At 34.1% G+C, this 25,087-nt stretch overlaps 1 protein-coding gene across 1 annotated transcript in view; it reads right to left on the bottom strand.

Annotated features, from left to right (window-relative positions):
• Positions 1-6,855: 6,855 nt before the first annotated feature.
• LOC132751499 (E3 ubiquitin-protein ligase rnf213-alpha-like) overlaps positions 6,856-25,087 on the bottom strand; it is a gene marked incomplete at its 3' end in the record, with an annotated part of 150,663 nt that continues 132,431 nt past the window's right edge. The window contains exons 57-66 of the mRNA XM_060741665.1: positions 20,397-20,594; positions 15,194-15,333; positions 14,656-14,857; positions 14,120-14,280; positions 12,763-13,121; positions 10,032-10,182; positions 9,650-9,815; positions 8,939-9,116; positions 8,423-8,598; positions 6,856-7,080 (exon numbers count right to left, since the gene is read on the bottom strand). Coding sequence (XP_060597648.1) covers positions 6,856-7,080; positions 8,423-8,598; positions 8,939-9,116; positions 9,650-9,815; positions 10,032-10,182; positions 12,763-13,121; positions 14,120-14,280; positions 14,656-14,857; positions 15,194-15,333; positions 20,397-20,594 — 1,956 coding nt within the window. The remainder of the gene's footprint in view (positions 7,081-8,422; positions 8,599-8,938; positions 9,117-9,649; positions 9,816-10,031; positions 10,183-12,762; positions 13,122-14,119; positions 14,281-14,655; positions 14,858-15,193; positions 15,334-20,396; positions 20,595-25,087) is intronic.

Here is a 25,087-nt window from a genome sequence, read left to right as displayed (position 1 = left end):
GGAATCTTAAGTTATTGGGCAGACAAACTTTTTGAAGTCAAAGTCCCTGTGACCTTGACCTTTGATCCAGTGACCTCAAAATCAAAACGGGTCATCTACTAATCATGACTAACCTCCATGCCAAATATGAAGACTGTTGGTCAAAGGAATCTTAAGTTAATGTACAGACAAGCTTTTTAAAGTCAAGGCCCCTGTGACCTTGACCTTTGACCTGGTGACCTCAAAGTCAATAGGGGTCATCTACTAATCATGACTAACATCCATGCCAAATATGAAGACTATGGGTCAAAGCAATCTTAATTTATTGGGCGGACAAGCTTTTTGAAGTCAAGGCCCCTGTGACCTTGACCTTTCAACTGGTGACCTCAAAATCAATAGGGGTCATCTACTAATCATGACTAACCTCCATGCCAAATATGAATACTGTAGGTCAAAGGCATCTTAAGTTATTGGGCGGACAAGCTTTTTGAAGTCAAGGCCCCTGTGACCTTGACCTTTGACCTGGTGACCTCAAAGTCAAAAGGGGTCATCTACTAATCATGCCTAACCTCCATACTAAATATGAAGACTGTGGGTCAAAGGAATCTTAAGTTATTGGGCGGACAAGCTTTTTAAAGTCAAAGCCCCTGTGACCTTGACCTTTGACCTGGTGACCTCAAAGTCAATAGGGGTCATCTACTAATCATGATTAACCTCAATGTCAAATATGAAGACTGTAGGTCAAAGGCATCTTAAGTTATTGGGCGGACAAGTTTTTGAAGTCAAAGCCCCTTTGACCTTTGACCTGGTGACCTCAAAATCAATAGGGGTCATCTACTAATCATGACTAATCTCAATGCCAAATATGAAGACTGTGGGTCAAAGGAATCTTAAGTTATTGGTCGGACAAGAAAAAACCGACGGACGGCCGGACGGACAAGCTGATTCCAGTATAACCCCCTTAAAACTTTGTTGTGCGGGGGTATAAAAACTGGATGAAATTCTCTGACAGAGTGAATTATAAAAAAAAGCTATTTTAGTATACAAGTCCCTAAACAATCTTCTCATGATTATATGCAAAATCTTATTACTTACTCAGAAAACATACAATTAAGATCATATTTACAAAAACAAATTCAAAACCCTATACCTAGAAGTTGAGTTTTGCAGAAAATCTTTATCAGATACTCAGGCTCAAAACGTTGAAATTCTCTTCCCATAGATATAAAAAATTTCCACAAATTTACAGACATTCGAAAATAATTATCTGAAATTGTCATTCTCTGGTGGAAATAAAACGCATCAAGTTGTATAATAAAATGATAAATGTATATCTTACTAACAATATCTATATTTTTATTAATTTTTTTCTATAGCTTTTCATTTTACATGTTTTTTATCTATTTGTAAATATGTTTTTGTTTTTCATTCCTTTTGTATGTAAATGTTTATATTATGTACATTGTAATTTTGATAGAGGCGCTCATAGGGAAGACTCAGAGCACGCCTAACTGTGTTGCATCTATAAACAAGAGGGCCATGATGGCCCTAGATCGCTCACCTGACTTATCAAACTCATCCAAACAATTACCTAGACAAGCATTCTGACCAAATCTCATGACAGGTGAGTCAAAAATGTGACCACTACAGTGTTAACAAGGATTATCCATATTTGAGCAGTGCGACCTAGTTTTTTACCCAGGTGACAAATATTCAAACTTGACCTAGAAATCATCAAAACAAACTTTCAGACCAATTTCCAGGATACTTGGATCAAAACAGTAGCAACTAGAGTGTTAACAAGATTTTTCTATTTTTAGCTCCGGTGACCTTGTTTCACATGCGATTTCGAACTCATCCAAGCAATTACCTAGACAAGCATCCTGACCAAGTTTGATGATAATTGAGTCGAAAATGTGACCACTAGAATGTTAACAAGGTTTTTCCATATTTGGGCGGTGTGACCTAGTTTTTCATCCAAGATGACCCATGTACGAACTTGACTTAGAAATCATCTAAACAAACTTTCACACCAATTAACAGAATATTTGGATCACAACAGTAGCCACTAGAGTGTTAACAAGATTTTTTCTACTTTTAGCTCCTGTGACCTAGTTTTTCATCCGAGATGACCCATGTTCGATTTTCCCAGCAATGACCTAGACAAGTTTCCTGACCAAGTTTGATGACAATTGAGTCAAAATTGTGACCACTAGAGTGTTAACAAGGTTTTTCTATTTTTAGCTCCTGTGACCTAGTTTTTCATCCGAGATGACCATGTTCGAACTCATCCGAGCTATCACCTAGACAAGCACTTTGATCAAGTTTGATGATGATTGATGCAAAAATGTGACCGCTAGACTGTTAACAAGGTTTTTTTTCTATTTTTAGCTCCGGTGACGTACTTTTTCATCCGAGATGACCCATGTTCGAACTCATCCGAGTAATCACATAGACAAACATCCTGATCAAGTTTGATGATGATTGAGGCAAAATTGTGACCACTAGAGTGTTAACAAGGTTTTTCTATTTTTAGCTCCGGTGACCTACTTTTTCATCCGAGATGACCCATGTTCGAACTCAATCCGAGCTATCACCTAGACAAGAATCTTGACCAAGTTTGATGATGATTGATGCAACAATGTGACCGCTAGAGTGTTAAGATGGTTTTTCCTATTTTTAGCTCCAATGACCTACTTTTTCATCCGAGATGACCATGTTCAAACTCATCCGAGCTATCACCTAGACAAGCATCTTGACCAAGTTTGATGATGATTGATGCAAAAATGTGACCGCTAGAGTGTTAACAAGGTTTTTCTATTTTTAGCTCCGGTGACCTACTTTTTCATCCGAGGTGACCCATGTTCGAACTCATCCGAGCTATCAACTAGATAAGCATCCTGACCAAGTTTGATGATGATTGATGCAAAAATGTGACCGCTAGAGTGTTAACAAGGTTTTTCTATTTTTAGCTCCGGTGACCTACTTTTTCATCCGAGATGAGCCATGTTCAAACTCATCCGAGCTATCACCTAGACAAGCACTTTGATCAAGTTTGATGATGATTGATGCAAAAATGTGACCGCTAAACTGTTAACAAGGTTTTTCTATTTTTAGCTCCGGTGACCTAGTTTCTCATCCGAGATGACCCATGTTCGAACTCATCTGAGTTATCACATAGACAAACATCCTGATCAAGTTTGATGATGATTGAGGCAAAATTGTGACCTCTAGCGTGTTAACATGGTTTTTCTATCTTTAGCTCCGGTGACCTAGTTTTTCATCCGATATGACAAATGTTCGAACTCATCCGAGCTTTCACCTAGACAAGCATCTTGACGAAGTTTGATGATGACTGATGCAAAAATGTGACCGCTAGAGTGTTCACAAGGTTTTTCTATTTTTAGCTCCGGTGACCTACTTTTTCATCCGAGATGACCCATGTTCGAACTCATCCGAGGTATCACCTTGACAAGCATCTTGACCAAGTTTGATGATGATTGATGCAAAAATGTGACCGCTAGAGTGTTAACATGGTTTTTCTATTTTTAGCTCCAATGACCTACTTTTTCAATCGAGATGACCCATGTTCAAACTCATCCGAGCTTTCACCTAGACAAGCATCTTGACCAAGTTTGATGATGATTGATGCAAAAATGTGACCGCTAGAGTGTTAACAAGGTTTTTCTTTTTTTAGCTCCGGTGACCTACTTTTTCATCCGAGGTGACCCATGTTCGAACTCATCCGAGCTATCAACTAGATAAGCATCCTGACCAAGTTTGATGATGATTGATGCAAAAATGTGACCGCTAGAGTGTTAACAAGGTTTTTCTATTTTTAGCTCCGGTGACCTACTTTTTCATCCGAGATGAGCCATGTTCAAACTCATCCGAGCTATCACCTAGACAAGCATCTTGACCAAGTTTGATGATGATTGATGCAAAAATGTGACCGCTAGAGTGTTAACAAGGTTTTTCTATTTTTAGCTCCGGTGACCTACTTTTTCATCCGAGATGACCCATGTTCGAACTCATCTGAGCTATCACCTAGACAAACATCCTGACCAAGTTTGATGATGATTAAGGCAAAAATGTGACCTCTAGAGTGTTAACAAGGTTTTTCTATTTTTAGCTCTTGTGACCTAGTTTCTCATCCGAGATGACCCATGTTCGAACTCATCCAAGCTATCAACTAGATAAGCATCCTGACCAAGTTTGATGATGATTGAGGCAAACATGCAACCGCTAGAGTGTTAACAACTAAATAAGAACGGACGACGGCCGACGGACGACGGACGGACGACGGACAATCATCGATCCTAAAAGCTCACCCTGAGCATGCTCAGGTGAGCTAAAAAGTCTTTATTATTTCTATGACAATTATTATAATAGACATCTTGTATGATTTTTCAATATCTTATTATATTTTAATTGGCAACGTCAGTGACTCAGCTTCGTCTCTTATGAAACACCATTTTTATCGCACATGGTAGGAGCTTTTATTATTAACAGTGTGTCTTGTTGTGTTTTCCTATTCATTCTTGATAAATCAAGTAATCAAATATGTTGTTATATTTGTACTTAATAACTTTATTTGAAAAGCATGTGCATTTTGTATTCATTTTTATGAAATGATGGGCTCAGTTTAACCGCTTACTTTCGCTTTATTGGTAATACAAAAGCCGGACTCTTAATATTGTTGGTGACTACATTGATGTCTATTTTAGTGGAATAAACTGGTATTGCCATTTGTTGTCATTTATCTTGGATTAAGTTTTTCTTATCTTCACTGTTAATACTTTTTTTTGTGTTATGCATTGTTTATTGTTTTGTTATGTATACTGTTATGTCAAACTTCTTTTGGTAAGGTATGGATTGATGTAAAATGGATTATTAAACACAACTTTATATCTTTTGCGCTTTTGTTAGTATTTCCCTGTTTGTGAACACATATTTTCTGTAAATAATTGATTTCAAGATCTTGACCAAGAGCTTTTAAATTGGTTGATAAATCATACAATGATACATCAAAATAATGATCGCAGTAGTAAGTATTTATGCATCAGTATTTTCTAACTTGTTTTTACTTTTCCTCACCTTTGACCAAGATTAAGGAAGTTAACTTACAGTCACATGGGTAGTTTTAAATATGAAACAAGAGCCATGTCAACATGGCCACCCCCCGCCGAATGTGTTTGCTCATTGGAAGAATGTATATGTAGTAGAACAGAATAATTCTATTTTAAGAGGTCTTTTGGTAATGAAAACTGATGGCTATAGTGATTACAGATTTGAAACCTATGTGAAAACTGATGGCTGAAAATAACAAAGGGCAATTACTGAAAAATAATGCAGGGTAGGTTATCATTCTTGTGTGCTGCATCCCTCCTCAGTAAAATCTATCCACCTATGAAGTTTCAAGTTGATACCTCAAATACTTTTTGAGAAAAAAATTGAATTGAAAAATTAAGTATGAAAAAGAACAAAGGGCAATAACTCAAAAATTATAAAAGGTAGAGTTATCATTCTTGTGCAGTGCACACCTCCTGAGTGAGATCTATGCACCTATGAAGTTTCATCTTGATATCTCAAAGGCTTTTTGAGTTATGCTCTGGAAAAAAATCAATTTTGAAAAATAACAAAGGGCAATAACTCAAAAATAATGCAGGATAGAGTTATCATTTTTAAGCACTGCACTCCTCCTCAATGAGATCCATCCACCTTTGAAGTTTCAAGTTGATAACTCAAATACTTTTTGAGATAAGCTCTGGACAAAATAGCATGAAAAAAAGGGCAATAACTCAAAAATTGTATAGGGAAGAGTTATCATTCTTGCGCACAACATTCCTCCTCAATAAGATCTATCCACCTATGACATTTCATGTTGATATCTCAAACACTTTTTGAGTTATGCTCAACTCAGTTGAAAAATTAGGTATGAAAAATAACAAAGGGCAATAACTCAAAAATTATGAAAGGTAGAGTTATCATTCTTGTGCAGTGCATACCTCCTGAGTGAGATCTATGCACCTATGAAGTTTCATGTTAATATCTCATAGGCTTTTGGAGTTATGCTCTGGACAAAAATCAATTTTGAAAAATAACAAAGGGCAATAACTCAAAAATCATGCAAGGTAGAGTTATCATTCTTGTGCACTGCACTCCTCCTCAATGAGGTCTATCCACCTATAAGGTTTCAAGTTGATAACTCAAATACTTTTAGAGATATGCTCCGGACAAAAATGTCGGACGGAAGGACGGACGGACGGACGGAAGGACGGACGGACGGAGACTATTTCTATATCCTCCGCCAAAATTTTTCGGCGGGGGATAATAAATGTATAAGAAAATGTTTTGTGTGTTTGCTGTTGAATGCTATAAGAAACTTACATTGCTTCATAGAACACTTGAGTGAACAGGTGCAAGGGTTCTTAAATTAACTTGTTTACCATTACTAACAGAACAAAATGGCTCGGTTTATATTCCTCGTAATTATATAATTATCCTTAAACTGCAATACATTTTGTGAAAACTGGGTCAAACTTGCAATCAAGGTCAGTCTTCATATCCATTTAGTCTTATCTCAATCTGGACTGTTTATTAGTCAGCAATAATTTTTTGTCTATCCATTTATAAATGATACTATTTAAAATTAAAGTGCAAAGTCCAAATAAGTTACAGCCCACATATTACGGTAAAATTTGATTTTGTTGTTTCTTCAGTTCAAGATGACGTGGACACTGACACTAGTGCAAAATAGTAAATACTTTTCATCTAGAAATATATTTTGGCTTCGCCTTTGATCGCAATGCTTACTTGTTTAATGAAGTAAAGACACAAAAATAGAAGCTTGGAGACAATACAAAGTTAACTTACAAATTCTTGTTCCTTGAACATAAAATGGTCAGGTTTGCTGGCTTTCAAGTCTACAATAGTGGAACTGCATTCTGGCCATACACTGTTCATCGCCCTAAAGTAGGTCAGTCTAGATGCAAGTTTCTGGTAGGCAATATGCACAGTCACTAAACTATGTAGCAGGGAGTTCTCTGATAAGGTATTTGCCATTTGAGTGGTTAAATACAACACTGACTGACATACCAACTAAAAAAGAAAAGTAAAGAAATTCAACCATAATTTTTTGTTTACCTTCAATTATTAAACAAAATCTTGACTTAAATTTTGGCATAAACTTTAAATTTAAATGATATAAATTTAATGCTGATTAAAAATGGTAAAAATAGGGAGTCTTAAATTTTAAAAAACAACTAGAGAAAATCGGAAATGTTTCCAAATCGGTTTGTTCAAGCCAGTTTATGGATGACAATGTCCAATAATTACAGAGTTGTATATCAACTTTAAAGGGATATTCAGGCAAAATAATGACAAAAATATTAAAATGATCTTATGTACTCAAATCACGCTAAAATGACTTTTCATGAAGTTTCAGCATGAATTTTTTGTTCAAATTCTATATATTTTGGGTTTGAAGCGTAAATATATCTATATATGCTGAACAATATTCAGACGCCAATAGAATCACCAAATACACGTAGTTTTAAAACAAGTCAGGTGATTTTTTGTTTGATTTGGGTTTTACGTCACATCGACACAGTAGGTCATATCGCGACGTTCCAGCTTTACTGGTGGAGGAAGACCTCAGGTGCCCTTCCGTGCATTATTTCAGGCACGAAAGGGTACCGGAGTAGAACCACCGACGTTCCGTAAGCTAGCTGGATAGCTTCCTCACATGAAAGAATCCAAAGTCCCAGTCGGGATTCGAACCCACAGAGGTGAGGGGCAAGTGGTTTGAAGTCAACTACCTTAACCACTCGGCCACGGACGCCCCAAGTCAGGTGACTTGAACAAACCCTTGAAGTTATAATAACAAATATTGTGGATATTGTATGATTGAAACAAGCCTAAGTCATTCATTTGACATGTTCTGTAACGTTTCCAGAGTTCACTTTGACAACTATTGTGAAATGCTAACGCTCTAACTTGACCCACGCGGGTCAAGTTAGGAAACCACCAGTTTATTCTTTATATGGAGAAAAGTTTTGTTCCTTTGACTGTCTAATATATTCATTTTGAGGGCATTTACAGAATAATGAATGAAAAATTCAAAACTAAGAAAATGAAAATTTTGCCTGTGTCTCCCTTTAAACATTTTGTAGATCAACATCATTGCAATACTTAATTTATCTTGATTCGCTAAATATAGCTTAAACAAGTTCTCAAAATTAGAAATCATACAGGTTTTTGTTGGAGAAGAACTGGCATTATGACAAAAAAGGAACAACTTTTACTCTGTCTTTGTTTTTTTTCTCCCTGTCAAACTATTTGAATAAAGATATCGGTCTATGTGGCATGTTTTTTTTTATTAATGAAATGAAATTTAATACCAACAATTTATTTTGCTTGCAAAATATTAATAAACATTTACCTGATGTTCTTGCCCAGATGCAGCGTGATACATTGTGTGAACAAAGTCATGTAAATATTCTTGCAAAGCATCTGTTAGTGCTTCTTGTTGATTAATACAGCTTAAAACCTTCCCTATGGCTTGTTCACTCAAGATGTTTACCGAAAATTCTGCGCTTTTAATAATGTCCTCATCTTCTGTAACATTTATTATTTTATTTTAATAATGCAATTACCTTATTTATATTAGCAAGCTAAAATTTATATTTATTAAACAAAAACATTGAATTTGGCATTGACATGATCTATTCTTGATAGGCTTTCTCTTAAATTCAAGAAAATTAAGAAAAGATAAAATTAGAGGATAAAAATGTAGCCGTGGAGTTTATTAGAAATTGCATACATGTGTTCTGTATTTGATATAAACATTGACATGTGTCATTTACATTCTTTTGTTGAAAACAAAACACTAAACTTAAATAAACAAAATGTATAAATAATGTAAATATGTTTAGGTTTTGACCTCTTTAGATCTTACCATCATGCTCATTTGAATCTGCCACTGGAAGAGGTAATTTCAAGAGATCATTGATCTTATTTATAAGAAGCCAAGAAAATGGCATTCTTGCACTGAAAAGGTGACCTTCACATCCAGTTGTCATAACAACTACCTCTTGAAGATCACTCTTTCTTGTTGGTGATTGTAAATCTGCAAACTGTAAAATGAATTTTAAAAAGTTACAGTTTTCATAAAATGTCTCTTATATATCTGGTCTTATGAAGTAAACTCTTTACCAGCTGATTTTGTGGTGTATAAGTGATTTGCTTTGCTGGACATTTGAACTGAAAGGATATATCAAATAACAATAATAGGGCTACCAACAGTACACAGCCTGGTCAGACGGCACTAATGTGCAGGATTACCTGGCTTTTTCAGGGGGCAAAGGTTAATCACTTTTGGTTCCAGAAAAGTTAAAATTAACAGTTAATAAAAAAACAAAAAAATAAAATCAACAACAAATGATATTTTATTATTAAATCTTGCCCTACGTGCAGAAAAGGTTTCGATTATTTACTGTACATAGAGTAGAGGAAAATATAGGCTAACTGTATTTTAGTTGGTTGATTAAAATAAAACAAAGAAACAATTTAAATTAATGCTTTACATGTTTTTTTTTAAAGAACACACACTGCATACAAGATGGAAACACATTTAGGCATAAACCTTATAATAAACCAATTATAATACCTTCAGACTGATGGCATCAACTGTGTTAAGAATGGTCAAAAACAGTTTTTGTTTCCAATCACAGTCTTCTTGCAGTATTTTGATGTTATCATTAGTGTCCAAATAGGCAATGATGCCAGCTAAAATTGGAGCAACTTTAGTCTCCAAGGTTTGTATACATGAGCGTCTAAAATAAAAAAAAAGATTGAATTTACAAACAATGATTCTAATACCTGTATATTGGTACAGTTTGACTTAAATCTTAAAAAAGAATCGAAACTATATATTATACTGTGACAAGTTTCATACTTTTCTATTCAAGTTTGAAATATAGATTATATTTTCTATTCATCTTAATTCTGAACTTTTTAGCATATTATATCTAAAGAAAATGTTAATAAACCTAAAAGTTCCAGCTTTGTTGATGTTTTCTTTGGAGGCCGCCTCATTTATCAGCCAATTTTTTGCCATGTAGGCAATATGAGTCCTCGATTCCTTTTCTTCCAGAAGCTTGGCAATTAGACAGCAAATTCCGTGTAGGAAAGAAGCTTGGCCTTAAAATGATTTAAAACAAACAAGACATATATCATTTTGACTATATATACCTGCATAACAAACATTAAGTTATCAGCTAGCAAACTAATGTTTTGTTTAAAAAGTACAAACTAGCATTGTGTCCATAGTTCACTTATCACGCCACTTCATTTGGTGTCAGAGATGTATATGTAAAAACCTTTGCATATCTTAAATCAAGTGATATATTACAAAGACATATATGTATGTAAATATAAAATAATATCATAACTTCAAAACTAGTTGATAACACTCTTGCCATTGATTCGGCAAATATTTCATTTGTCATGATATTCTCAATCACTTTGACGTCATAAGATTTTGGAAGATCTCCTAGTCAAGAGCATCCTCAATGCCAAATATAATGCATAAGCAAAGGTATTTCTTTGGTAACTGGTCAGAAAACCTTTTAGTGGGCAATGGTGACTTGGACATTTGACTTATTGACATAAATCAATATGGGCCTTTGTACTCTACTAAAGCGCTCTCTGACAATCATAAGGTGGTTAAGACCATGATGATGCTGACCTCAATATCAATAACCTTCCAATAGTAGGACTGGAGGCCAAAACTTTAATTTATTATTGATCAGACAAGCTCTTGGGTAACCTTTTTACCTCAAAGCAATAGGGGTGATCTACTTGTCTTGACCAACCTCCATACTAAATCTTAAAACTGTAAAGTTGTCAATTCTATGAAATATGATAAACAAGAACAAGGAAAGGCAGCGTTCAATTAACGCAGTACTTTATGCTCGAAATCAATACTGGTCATCCACAAGTCATGACCATCATCAACATTATATCCTAGGCCTGAGAGCTAAAGTGCTCTCTAGTTAGTGACGGAACATGCTTTCAGGTAACCGTTTCCCCTCGAAATTAATAGGGTCATACAATTGGTCTTACAAGCCCCTAGTGGGCAAGGCAATGGCGGCCTTCTCTTTTTCACCTTAAAGCTCGTCCTGCAAAGCACTCGCCCTGATCACTATAATTTTTTTACCGTGCAAGGTATTTACAAAGTATATATAAAATAAAATATTTAGCAACATAAATGAAGGTTCATATAACAAAAGTAGAGGCTAAAATATAAGTGAATCTCATTTACGAGAGCTACGTTGATTATAATAACAAGAGGGCCACGATGGCCCTGAGGCAGCTCACCTGTATATAGGCCCCCAACCCCCCCCCCCCCCAACGTTGCAGGGCCAATTTAACCCAAGGGCTTTTATTTGCACAAACTTGGTAGACACCCATAAGAAGATGTTTCATGCTAAACATCTAAGCTCTAGCTCATTGGGCTTTTTAAAAGAAGATTTTTACTATACACATATAGTTAAAAACAATGACACCCCTGGGGCCGGGCCAGGGCTTTTATTTGAACAAACTTTGTAGACACTTACTAGAAGATGTTTCATGCTTAATATCTAAACTCTAGCTATTTGGGTTTTTTCAAAGAAGATTTTAAGTTTTTGCTATACACATATAAAGACAATCAATGACCCTCGGGGCGGGGCCAATTTTGACCCCAGGGCTTTTATTTGAACAAACTTTGTAGACACTCACTAAAAGGTGTTTCATGCTTAATATCTTAACTCTAGCTATTTGGGTTTTTTTCAAAGAAGATTTTTAAGTTTTTGCTATACACATATAAGGAAAATCAATGACCCCCGGGGCGGTACCAATTTTGACCCCAGGGCTTTTATTTGAACAAACTTGGTAGACACCTATTAGAACATGTTTCATGCTAAATATCTTAGCCATAGCTCTTTGAGTTCTTTAAAAGAAGATTTTTTAAGTTTTTACTTTATGCATATAGGGAAAATCAATGACCCCGGGGCGGGGCCAATTTTGACCCCAGGGCTTTTATTTGAACAAACTTGGTAGACACTTATTAGAACATGTTTCATGCTAAATATCTTAGCTCTAACTCTTTTGGTTCTTTAAAAGAAGATTTTTTAAGTTTTTACTATATGCATATCGGGAAAATCAATGACCCCCTGGGGCGGGGCCAATTTTGCCCCCAGGGCTTTTATTTGAACAAACTTGGTAGACAACTATTAGAACATGTTTGATGCTCAATATCTTAGCCATAGCTCTTTGAGTTCTTAAAAAGAAGATTTTTAAGTTTTTACTATATGCATATGGGGAAAATCAATGACCCCCCGGGGCGGGGCCAATTTTGACCCCAGGGCTTTTATTTGAACAAACTTGGTAGACACCCATTAGAACATATTTCATGCTAAATATCTTAGCTCTAGCTCTTTGGGTTCTTTAAAAGAAGATATTTAAAGTTTTTTCTTTCGGTTGCCATGGCAACCAGAGTTCTGCATGGAATTAAATTCTTTGAACAATTTTTAAAGGTGACCACCAAAGGAACATTCCTGTGATGTTTGGATGAAATTGGCTTATTGGTTTATGAGGAGATTTCATTTAAAGTAAAAGTTTACGGACGGACGACGGACGGACGGACGCCGGACGAAAAGCGATCACAAAAGCTCACCCTGTCACTTTGTGACAGGTGAGCTTAAAATGATAAACATTTTTTGAAAGTAGTAAAATTACCTTCATCTTGATCTTGATACATCAATTTCAGTACTAGGGCCACTCTGTCTGTTTCTTTACTTGTATTTTCCTCTTTATCTTTAACCATTGACAACGCTGCCTGCACACAGGCTAATACTAAACCTTCAACATTTTGTCTGTTTTGTCCATATCCTCTTGGACTGGTGCGATGTGTTCCAACATGTTTGAGGTCAAAAAGGACATCATGTAACTGTAGGGGTTTCCCAATACCAAATTTATTACCTAACACTTCTTCTGTTTCCATCCTCATCCAATCATTACCTTTACTAGAACCTGGTCTGGGAGAAAAATTTCCTGCTTCATTTCCGCTCAATTCCATATCTTCTATAACTTCAACACTTAAAGAAACAACCGTTGTCTATCAAATATTTAATAAAAGCATGAAATATCAATTAAATAACATCCTTTAAACTGTCTTTAAAACTTATTGTGATTCAAATTCAATAATAAACAAGAGCTCCGTAAAATACGCCCAACGATAAATTTAAAAGAATGTTTCATGGACGAAATATGCCTTTTAAAGTTTTCTTCCAGAAACGAATAATCTTACTGATAATTGCTTAAAAAGGGATGCTACACATTCAATTTACGTTGAATGTAGAGAAAATCAGCTTAAACATAATTATGCATAGATATTACATATATAAATATTCGAGGACAGACGCGCATCAACATACTATTATACCTCCCGAAATTTCTTCGAGCAAATTAAAACTGTAATATTTGTAAATTATCATAATTTCCAAACAAACCCTCTTCCATTTGTTTGGATTATAAGTCACCATGCATTAAGTATTTCAGTAATTAAATAAAAACATATGACAAAAGTGATCCATTACAGATCTGACTTTACGACAAAGATAGATCGTTTGAAAACGTGAATCTTGTCCAATAACATAAGACGCCTTCAGCTTGTTCCTATGACACAAATTATGAAACAAATTATAACACAAATTCTGACACTAATACAGATTTGTAAATTATCATAAATTTTCAAACAAACCCTCTTTCCATTTCTTTGGATTATAAGTCACCATGCATTAAGTATTTCAGTAATTAAAAAAAAACATATGACAAAAGTGACACATTACAGATCTGACTTTACGACAAAGAGAGATCATTTGAAAACGTGAATCTTGTCCAATAACATAAGACGCCTTCAGCTTGTTTCTGTGACACAAATTATGAAACAAATTATGACACAAATTCTGACACTAATACAGATAGGTATTCAATTGTATTTTAATATTCTTATCTTACAAAATACTTTATTAGTATATTAACTGACACATCCTTTTGTATTTCACCCTAAAAAACTGTACAAAAAACTATTCACTTCTCTCTCTCCATTGTGTCTTCAGTTTCCATTGCAACACCGCCTGTTACTGCATCACTGAATATTTTGGCCACTGACTTGTCTTGCATATCTCTCAATTTTGGCATGTTCATATCAGCTGTGTACAAGTCATCTATATGTACTGATTGCCAAACTCCACACTGAATAGATTGAGATACTATGTTATAATATGTGTGTTAAAAGAAAATAATAAAACATATTGCTCAAGACTCGTGTGATAGCAATCTATATGTTCAATCATACAGAAAACATTAATATGACGATATTCATTCAACAAAATTTAAAAAAATCCAAATCAAGTAAATGAAGTATGTCTTACAGACTAAGCAGTAGGCTTAATTACATCGTTCAGATACCAATAATTTACATATTGCAATACATGTCTATTGGATTACCTGAAATTGCATTATTAAAACCCCTCTTAACACCTGTTAATTACACATACTATTATTAGTTATGGACAAATGATGCCTAAATAGGTATAGGTCAAAACATTTAAAAATTTAAAAACTTACCTGAAATCCTGTAAATGAGGCCCCTCGAGGGAGCTGTACAATAAATACAACATGCACAGGCGCTTGTAGTTCCCCGCGCATCTTTTCATACTCATCCATGACACAGTAACGAGCACACGCAATCAGATTGGCGTTCACATCACCAGAGTCACACTGTATCACCATAAGACTTGGCTCTTTTCCTGGAGTTTGAATGTGTTGCCTAAAATATGGAAAAAAATGGTCAGCTTGTGATATTCCAATCATCTTAAGTATACATGTATTTTTTGACTAAAGAAATGAATCAATGTCTAAGCAATCCTAACTTATTTTTTCAAGCATTACTGATGTATAATGGAATGACTTTTTACACCATATCATCATTATTTCCTTCATTAACATTTATATGTGAAAATATTAGTATATATTTTAAAGAGAAATGAAGAAATACCGATGAAACCCTAATAAAACAACCATGCATCATACCTACCTGTATATGAAAAGTGTACCAGTACTTGAATTACTTTTTTATTCGAATTTGTTATCAAAATGTACTTACTGAATTCTGTTACTGAACTGTTGTTCTGTATCAAAGGATGACAAAGTTTCCAATAGCAGTATTCTGTCTACACGTATTCCACAGGCTTTACTGATTTCTTTCTTGTGAACACCTGCCATCAGTTTGGAATGTGTTGTTATCTGTAAAACATAAAAGTCATCAGCTATCAAATCTCTTTTTTTTTATTGTAGATAGTGTGTGAGGTCCTCGGGAATGAAATTCTATGTCACAATGGCAATTTTAGCTCCTCTATTCATTATCCAGCTTTACTGCTAATTTTGCTTATTATCCAAATGCTCTTTCTAGGCGTATAGTAACAATAAGAATAATATACATATTGAGATTTTGCATGTTTAAATCACCATCACAAAACAGTAAGCAATTAAAATCACCATGTGATATTTTACATTTTTACCCTTGCCTTGGTCTTAATACAGACAGAAAATACATAAGAAAATTACCATACCACGCATCTAAATATAGGCATTTGGAATATAAAAGTCTTCATCTGTTGGTAAAAAAAATAGATTAGTACTGGCCTTGTAAAATTGTAAGAATAGTTAGTAAGTTACAGAATTTTCATATTACTGTTAATTCTTGTTTTATTTGACAAATTTCATGAGCACTGCGCATGACAGGGATTTTATTCGCATTTTGGTGTTGCCAGCGTTGGGAATTTTCATGCTATTTTGCACAAAATTCAGAAAACTCGCACTGTAATATATCATTGTAATATATCAAATAAACCTATTAAACAGTTGGTTCATTCAACTTTTTGTTATAACTTCAATCCATTATCTGGAATTCAAAAATACAATTTGCTTTAGTACAGGTCAATTAAATGTCACAAAATTCACAATTACTTTATCCTTTTTAGTTCTTCATGTTTTTCACTTGAATCGGGAATTTTCTCTTTCGAATTGGAAACATGGCAAAATATCTGAGTTTAATATGAGTAAATATTTCTTCATTACAACATGATTTGATGACGTTTTGAATGAGATTGCAGGAGGATATGCGAAAAAAAATCAGTCAAAAATATTTAAACGGAGTTCACCGATATTGTTTGACAAGATCGTGATTCCTTACATGTACAAAAATAAAATATGTAAAATATGTCACAATCTGGGCACGTGAAGTTGCTAACTTAGTCGAATAAATACTGAGTCTTGATTTTAAGGCTTATTAAAGTATGTCACGATTTTGACATGTGACACTGCTGCTGCTACGTTGAATATATATTGGGTTATAAATATTAAACTATACATATTATTTATAGTAAAACATCACAAAGGAGAAAGTCGTTGTTAAGTTTATAACTTTCAATAAAGCACTAAGCTCAACGATTATAGATCAACAATAAAATATGAAATATTTCTAACGCATTAATACCAATTCTTAATGTTCTTCACAGATTGAAAATGCAATCGTGCAATTCACACAAGAGAAATTCAATTAATAATGTAATCATGCAAGTCACACAAGAAAAACTCAATTAATAATGTAATCATGCAATTCACACAAGAGAAATTTACTCTTCAAATATCATATATTACCAAATGTACTTATTATGAATATAACTAGTTGCTTTGCATCAGAAATATCACTTAAACCTTGTGTTAACAATTCTTAATAACTGTGGCCTTAAAACTTAAATAATTCACAATGCTTTCCTAATTGTAAACCTTCTTATTTTATAGCTTCCCACAGATAAGAATACGCGCGAAAACAAAATAGCGCACCAGTGAACCGTGACAAAAATAGCAGAAATGTTTATCACTGACAATTATAAAATATGTATAAATATTTGTTATAAATGAAACAGTTTATCAAAACTTTTAAGTGAATAAAATTGTCTATCTAGATAAAATAGCCCGCTTACTCTTAGCTGACTCCTCGAAAAGCGGCAATCCCAGCCTATTTGTACTAAATCTGCAGCCGCAACCAAAGTGCAACCTAAAAACTGACTGATCACCCCAGAAAATGGTTGCAGGTAAATGCACCTGAAAAATAGTCTGCTTCCAACCAAAGTGCACCAAAAGAAATGGTTGAGCACCCATCAAATTGGTTGCAGTCTTAAAAAACTTACAAGGACTGATTAACAAGAAAATATGGCCATCTCGGCAAGGTCTACATTACTGGTTTAAAGTACAAACTAAATAACAGTGCCATGTACCTTAGACAGGTTTAAATTATCGATTTTCTACAGTACCTAGGTTCAACTGCACTTAGTTACCAAAAACAAATACCACACTGCATTGCAAACAACATGGCGTCCATGTAAAGTTAGTGTAATGTGTTTACATTGCACTATTGCAATAACACTTTGGCAAAACGTTAAAGGATTTACGCAAGGAAATAAACAAACAGTTTAAAATATACATGTCCGGAAAATTCGGATACAGTTCAACTGAAATCAAGGATCAACAAGGATTTCCACAAGCATGTACAGGCAAAACTAGTTTCTAAGCTACTTGTATGAGTGAATGTTTTGTCATTCTAAAGCGAAACATGCCTCATCTTGTGTTTTATAGCTGGTTATATCACCAAACATGTTTGTCAAGAATTAATGAAATATACCTAAATGCCAAAGTGTCAGTCAAAGGTAAGTATACATAACATTAACTTGTAGGACTCTACAATACCCCCTTGTTCCTATGGCTAAACTCCTGTTGCCATACCAATAAATTAACTTAAAAAGCTTAACTACCGACATGAGCAACCCAGTGGCAGCGGATAGTGAGGGTATAATCGCCTTCAGTCCCGATGAAGGGCACGAGGTAAAGGAATACCAGGAAGTAAGGAAACCTGAGGAAAGGTCAGAGCTCATGTCAGTAATAAGTAATAGATCTTATTCATCTGACACACAAAGCAATGGTAGCGAAAAAGCTATTTGCAAAATGACAGAGATTGTGAGTGGGTTGTCTGTTATTTTAAAAATGTGGTGAAGGAGCTTCAAAAGCTCAAGCAGCCGGAGCAGGCTTCAAGAATCGTAGAAACAACAATGGATGAAATCAATACTCAGAGTTATAGAAACAGACAGTTGTCACCTGATGCAGAGCCCTTCAGGCCCAGACCATATGAGACTAAACAATGCTGTGGAGACAACGCCCAGCCAAACCAGCAAAACTTGTGAGGTCATAGGTCATATTCAAATTCTGCTCAAGTACCAGCTCGATCAGCTATGCAGTCATATATTAGAGTTGGCAATCACACCACAGGAACTTGAAATTCTATCAAATAACCAATATTAATGATAATATCCAAATATACCCCCTATATACTATTATACTGTATAGGGGGTATATTTTGGATATTATCATTAATATTGATAGAATTTCAAGTTCCTGTGATCACACAGACAAAACAAACAAAGGTACAGAGATGGCCCCTATCACTATAGTAGCCAGTATTTGTATGACCCCCATAAAGTCTACATGTGCAATAGATGTTACTAAGATAAGCCAGATTTTAAGTACAACAGAGGTCATATTTACAGTGACCTACCACCTGTCCATACATTCAGAACCCCCAGAGATGCCAGTCATGTGAAAATTCCATCTTTTACTGGGAAAGAAAATTGGGCAGTTTGGATAACTTGCTTCGAGACAATTGCTGAGAGAATGAGATGGGATGAGAGCGATATGCTTGACCAGATTCTGCCAAGAATAGAAGGTCAAGCTGCATAGTTTGTTTTTTCACAATAACCCCCAGCATCATTCCGAAACTACAACATGCTGAAAACCGAGATGAACAACCGATACAGGGTCAAAAAATCTCCTAAACTGTATGCCTCACGGCTCAGAAGGAGATCTCAAAAGATAGGCCAAACAGCAGAGGAGTATGCAGCAGAGTTGAAAGTGCTGTATGATAAGGCACATGGTTTCCGAGACCGAAAGACAAGGGATGAAGACTTGGTCAGGCGTTTCTCAGATGGCTTAAGAGATGACAACATTCGGATCGAGGTCGAGTGTAACAAGGAACCTGAAACCATAGACGATGCAGTGTTCCAGTTAGTGAACTATATTCACACACGAAATATCAGGGAACAGAGGTCTAAAGAAAGCATCAGATGGACAGGTGAAACAAGGTCAGAAACAGATAAAGAGGAGTCAGTAGAAGACATAAACGAGGTATATTGTGATCAAACTAAGCCTCTGTTTAAGCTCTCAAATAACCTATGAGACCCGGATGTGACAGAAAATACAACAAATGATGAGAATCAGCAGACAATCTTGGAATCTATTCTAGACATTTTGAAAAAGCTTGAGAGCAATCCACGCAGACAAGGCAGAGGTGAAAAAGAATGCTTTAATTGTCGCAAACTCGGACATTTCGCTCGCAATTGTCCAGAGAGGACTAACCGTCAAATAGATGACAATGATAGACACTAAACAATGTAGAGGATCAGTACTCGTCGATGAGAGACAACCTTTAAACTACAAAGGACCTGCTCTTGTGGCCAAAGGGGCGTAGAGGATAAGACAACAATGAAGCAGTGTAGGGGAATCAGTACTGGTGTGTACATCAAAGGTTCAGTAGAAGGTGTACCAGTACTATTGCGGACACAGGGGCTTTGAGAACTGTCATCTCTACTAAGGTCTTAAACAAGATAGCTGAACAGCCAAAATTAGAGAGTTCCTCATGCTTGAAAGGGGCTAGTGGGTTGCCAATACAGGAGTGCCGGAAGGGATGTTTTCTTGCGCGTCTCGGGACACATTTAAGGTTCATAGTCTAGACCAATGACTTGCATGCAATAATAAAAATAATTTCCTCACTCTGTTTTTCAAGAATAATTATTCTTATTGTGAAAAATGACCAAACATTAAAAAGTGTTGCAACATTTTCCAATAAAGTCGGGTTAAGAATAGCGCAAAATACGACTTTCAATTTGAGCATATTTGTCAATTATCTTTCTGTTTGAAATGCCACAGTTAATGTATTTAAGAAGTTCATTTTTTTTGTTTTAAGACTTTGAACATCAGTGGATCCTTTTGTTTGTTTTGCAATTAAGATTAAAAGTTATTTATGGGTGAATACATCTGGTTTTACTCAGAAAGACCGGATTTCTGTCAGTTACAATGAAGACTTTAGGAGCAACAAAGTATGGCATGCCAATTATAATACCTCACGATGTTACAAATTTGAATAAACCAATCTTCAATACAAAAATGAACTAAGTGTTACTATAAAAAATAATTACCTGTGTGAAGATCTGTTCACATCGTTCCTCCACAATTTTGAATTTGATATATTGTATGAAGTTGTCATGTGATTGTTCTTCGAAGTACTTGTAAACAAGGAACTTTTTCTCTTCATTAGAAAGACTACTTTTGTCAAGTCGAACTAAAGATTCAGGCGTAGCACACCACAACAACACTAACTTGGCGTATTGAAGGACCTGCAAATATAAACTTATTGAAACCTCTCCATTCATAATGTATCAAACTGGCTTTTTTCATGATTTACTTTTAACTGACTAAAACTGTCATTAAAAATTCCGTTATTAATTATAGTTAAAACTGATTGAAACAACCTGCGGAATAAGTTTGCAAATCTGGAATAAATATTTAATACAAAAAGTTAAATCTTACAGTAATCTGGATGGAAATAGACGGTAATTGGCCGTTTATACATAGATAGCACAAAAATTAAGCACTGGGCAAGCATGCGAAGTGTGGCATTCCATAGGATTTTTCCATTCTCCCATTAGGTTTGACGTGTCCCATGGGACCTCCAGTCGGATTAAAACCCTTATTTTCATGAAATGGGATTAAAAATCGGTATGAGGAAAAACAATCTAAATATTTTCACAGGTTTAGATTATTATTTACTTGTGAACTTGTAAGTGTTAAGGGAACATATTAAAAGAAATTTGCAATCCTCCCATTGGCGGAATTAACCCATCAAGGAAATTGAAGAAAATCACCCATTAACAGCTTAACTGCAAAAATACCCCATTACGGTGTAATAGGAAAATTCAATCCTATCCTTTTTGTTTAACAAATCTGACAGGAAGTTTAAAATTCAAAACTTTTATATAACTTAATATTCATATTAAGTAATTAATTAATTTATTTATTTATTCATTGTGTTCCTGTGATACATTCTTGTTTAATTTAACTGCACACACAGGTTAACATTCACAGAAGAAATCACACGAGCATCTCCATTGTTGCACATTTTTAATATGCGTGATAAATTTAGATTTTTTAAAATATAAATGTTACACCGAATGAAAAAACAACAATAAAAAATCTGTATAAGAATTACTGTATAATACATTTACGGTTTTGTTCGATAAATCCAACAAAACTTCTACACAAAAGCACATTTCATGAGATTGAAAAAATCATGTTACATCCAATCTATGACAAAAATGCTTTTGGTCCCTGATTTAATTAAAATATAAATTTTTTGTCATTTTTTTTGGTCGACCCAACAAAACAAAAATGTTAAGAAAACCTGTTCAAGAGTTCCTGTATAAAATAAATAGTAAAAAATATATTAACATTTGATTATCTGAGCAAACACAAAAAAAAATCATAGAAATCCTGCGTTGACCGAACAAAAAAATTACAATAAAAATCCTGTAAAAGTGTTCCTATATGAGACATTTTTGTCAGTCAATTGAAAAAAAATTGCTTAACAAAAGCACATTTCATAATATCTAAAAGAAAATGTTACATCCAATGAAAATATAAAAATTAACCTTATATTCATTTGACAGAACAAAAAAAATAAAAACCCTAAAATTTCTATGTAGGATAGTTGTTCGGTGAAACAAACAAAAAATAGGATGGAAAATCCTGTTCGAAAGTACCTGTATAAGATATTTGTTTCCACCAAAAAAAGTATGTTAAAACGCCTGTATAAGAGTTCCTGTATAAGACATTTTTGTCGGTTGATCGAATCAAAATTGCTGTATAGAAGCATCTTTCAAAAGATCAAAAAGACATATAAAATCCAATGAAAATATAAAATTAACAATTTTTTCTTTTTTTCTGAACCAAAAAAAGATATTTGATATTTGTTCGGTCGACAAAACAAAAAAAAAATACTATAAAAAATCTGTTCAAGAATGTAAGGTTTTTGTCTGTTGACAGAACAAAAACTGACTCAACAAAAAAAAATTGTTTGGTAGACCAAACAAAAAATACGATTAAAAATTCTGTTCAAGAATTGCTGTGTAAGATATTTCTTCGATGGAGCGAACAAAAAAAAATTGTGATAAAATATCCTGTCAAAGAATTCCTGTGTAAGATATTTGTTCAGTTGACTGAACAAAATATTTCGGATGAAAAATCCTGTTCAAAAATTGCTATGTAAGATATTTTTGTTTGGTCGACCAAACAAAAAAATACGATAAAAAATTATGTTCAAGAATTCCTGCGCAAGAAATTTGCGGGTTGACCGATCAAAACAATTACGATAAAAAATTTTTATGAGAGTTCTTGTATAAGACATTTTTGTCAGTCAATCAAAACAAAATTGCTTTATAAAATCTCATTTTATTCGATCAAAAAGACATATATTACATCTAATATTTGTCTGGTCAAAAGAACAAATAAATTATGATAAAAAATTCAATAATTTCTGTTTAAGTTGGGGACTGACCGAACAAAATATTTAAGATGAAAAATCCTGTTCAAAGATTGCTTTGTCAGATATTTGTTTGGTTGCCAAACAAAATTAATTACAATAAAAAAATCCTGTATAAGAATACATGCATAAGACATTTTTGTCGGCCGATCAAATTTAAAATGGCTTTACAAAAGCACATTTCATAAGATCGGAAAGAAATATTATATCAAATTAAAATATAAAATTTGACATTTTATTATTCTAACAGAACAACAACAAAAAATGATAATAATCATGTTCAAGAATTCCTGTGTAAGATATTTATTCAGGCAACCGAAACCATAACATTAGGACGAAAATGTCTGTACGACAATTACTGTAAAAGATATAACAAAAAAATTGGGATCGTAAATCCTGTTCTAAAATTCCTGTGTAAGATATTTGTTTGGTCGCCAAACAAAAATAAATATGATAATAATCCTGTATAAGAGTTCCTGTACATGACATTTTTGTCAGTCGATAAAAACAAAATTGCTATATAAAAGGACATTTATAATACTAAAAAGACAGTTTACATCAAATGGAAGTATAAAAATTGACATTTTATTCTTTGGATTGAAAAAAATAATGATACAAATCCTGTTCAAGAATTTCTGTGTCAGATATTTGTTCGGTCAACTGAACAAAAAAAGAAAAGAAATGTTGAATGACACATAAGCCCCCTTCCTAGCCCTTGACTCACATTAATGGTAATTTTGTTATAGAAACTTGCCATAAATGGGTACATGGAAGTGTTCAGTTATGGAAAAAAAACAATAATGACCTACTAGTTATAACCAATCAATATGTGACATATAAAGAGCTCGACCTTTGAACTAGTGACCCCATTATGACTAATATATATGTTAAATATGAAGACTTTGTAATTAAAAAGTTGTCAAGGTAATATTTACATTTAAGGCCCCTGTGACCTTGACCTTAGGGGTCATCTACTTTATATGGCTATTCAATATGAGATATATGAAGATTTTGTGATAAATAGTTTTCATGATAATGAGCAGAAACCATTCTGACATTTAAGGTACTATGACCGTGAATTTTAACCTAGTTACCCCAAAATCAATAGGGGTCATCTAATAGTTATGACCAATATATGTGATATATGAAGACTTTGTGATAAATAGTTTTCAAGATATTTAGTTGAACTTATTTTGACATTTAATGCCCCTGTGACCTTGACCTTTGAACTAATGACCCAAAATCAATAGGGATTATCTACTAGTTATTAAATATCACTGTGTGAAATATGAAAACTTTGTGATAACTAGCTTTCAAGATAATAAGCCAAAACCATAATACCTTTCAAGGTCCCTGTGACCTTGACCTTTGGCCTAGGGACCCCAGAATCAGAATCATCTACTAGTTATGACCAATAAATATGTGAAATACTTTCTGATAAATAGTAATCAATATAATAAGCGGAAATCATTCTAATATTTAAGGCCCCTGTGACCTTGACCTTAGACCTAGTGACCCCAAAATCAGTAGGATCCATCTAATAGTTATGATTAATCAATATCTGAAACATGAAGACTTTGTGATAAATAGTAATCAAGATAATGAGCAGAAACCTTTGTAACATTTAAGCATCCGGTGACCTAGACCTTTGACCTAGTGAACCCAAAATCAAAAGGGATCACCTACTAGTTATGTCCAATCAGTATGAGAAATATAAAGACATTGTGATAAGATAATCAGCAGAAATAATGTGGTCTACCGACGGACAGACCGACCTACCGACATTAGCAAAACAATATACCCCCTCTTCTTTGAAGGGGGGGGGGGCATAATTATGATAAAATGTTCTGTTCAAGAATTCTTGCGTAAGATATTTGTCGGTTGACTGGACTAAAAATTTGCGATAAAATATCCTGTTAAAAAATTCATGTGTAAGATATTTGTGCAGCCACATTACGTTTATAAAAAGTTCCTGTACAAGATATCCTTATCGGTCGATTAAAACAAAATTTCTTTATAAAAGCCAGTTCATCAGATAAGAAAGACATGTTACATTCAAAGAAAATATAAAAATTGACATTTTATTCTTTGACTGAACAAAAAAAATCCTGTTCAAGAATTCCTGTGTATTTGTCCAATGTATAAAAATTGTTTTTATATAATATAGTTTTGTTGGTCAATCGAAACAAAAATTGCTGTACAAAAGCACCTTTCATTAGATCAAAAAGACATGTTACATCCAATGAAAATATCAAAATTGACATTTTATTCTTTCGACCGAAGAAAAAAAAT

This window comes from Ruditapes philippinarum, unplaced genomic scaffold (assembly GCF_026571515.1).
Source record: "Ruditapes philippinarum isolate M1 unplaced genomic scaffold, ASM2657151v2 ctg885_1_1_1_1, whole genome shotgun sequence".
Lineage (NCBI taxonomy): Eukaryota > Metazoa > Mollusca > Bivalvia > Venerida > Veneridae > Ruditapes > Ruditapes philippinarum.
This window is presented reverse-complemented; position numbering and strand designations above follow the sequence as displayed.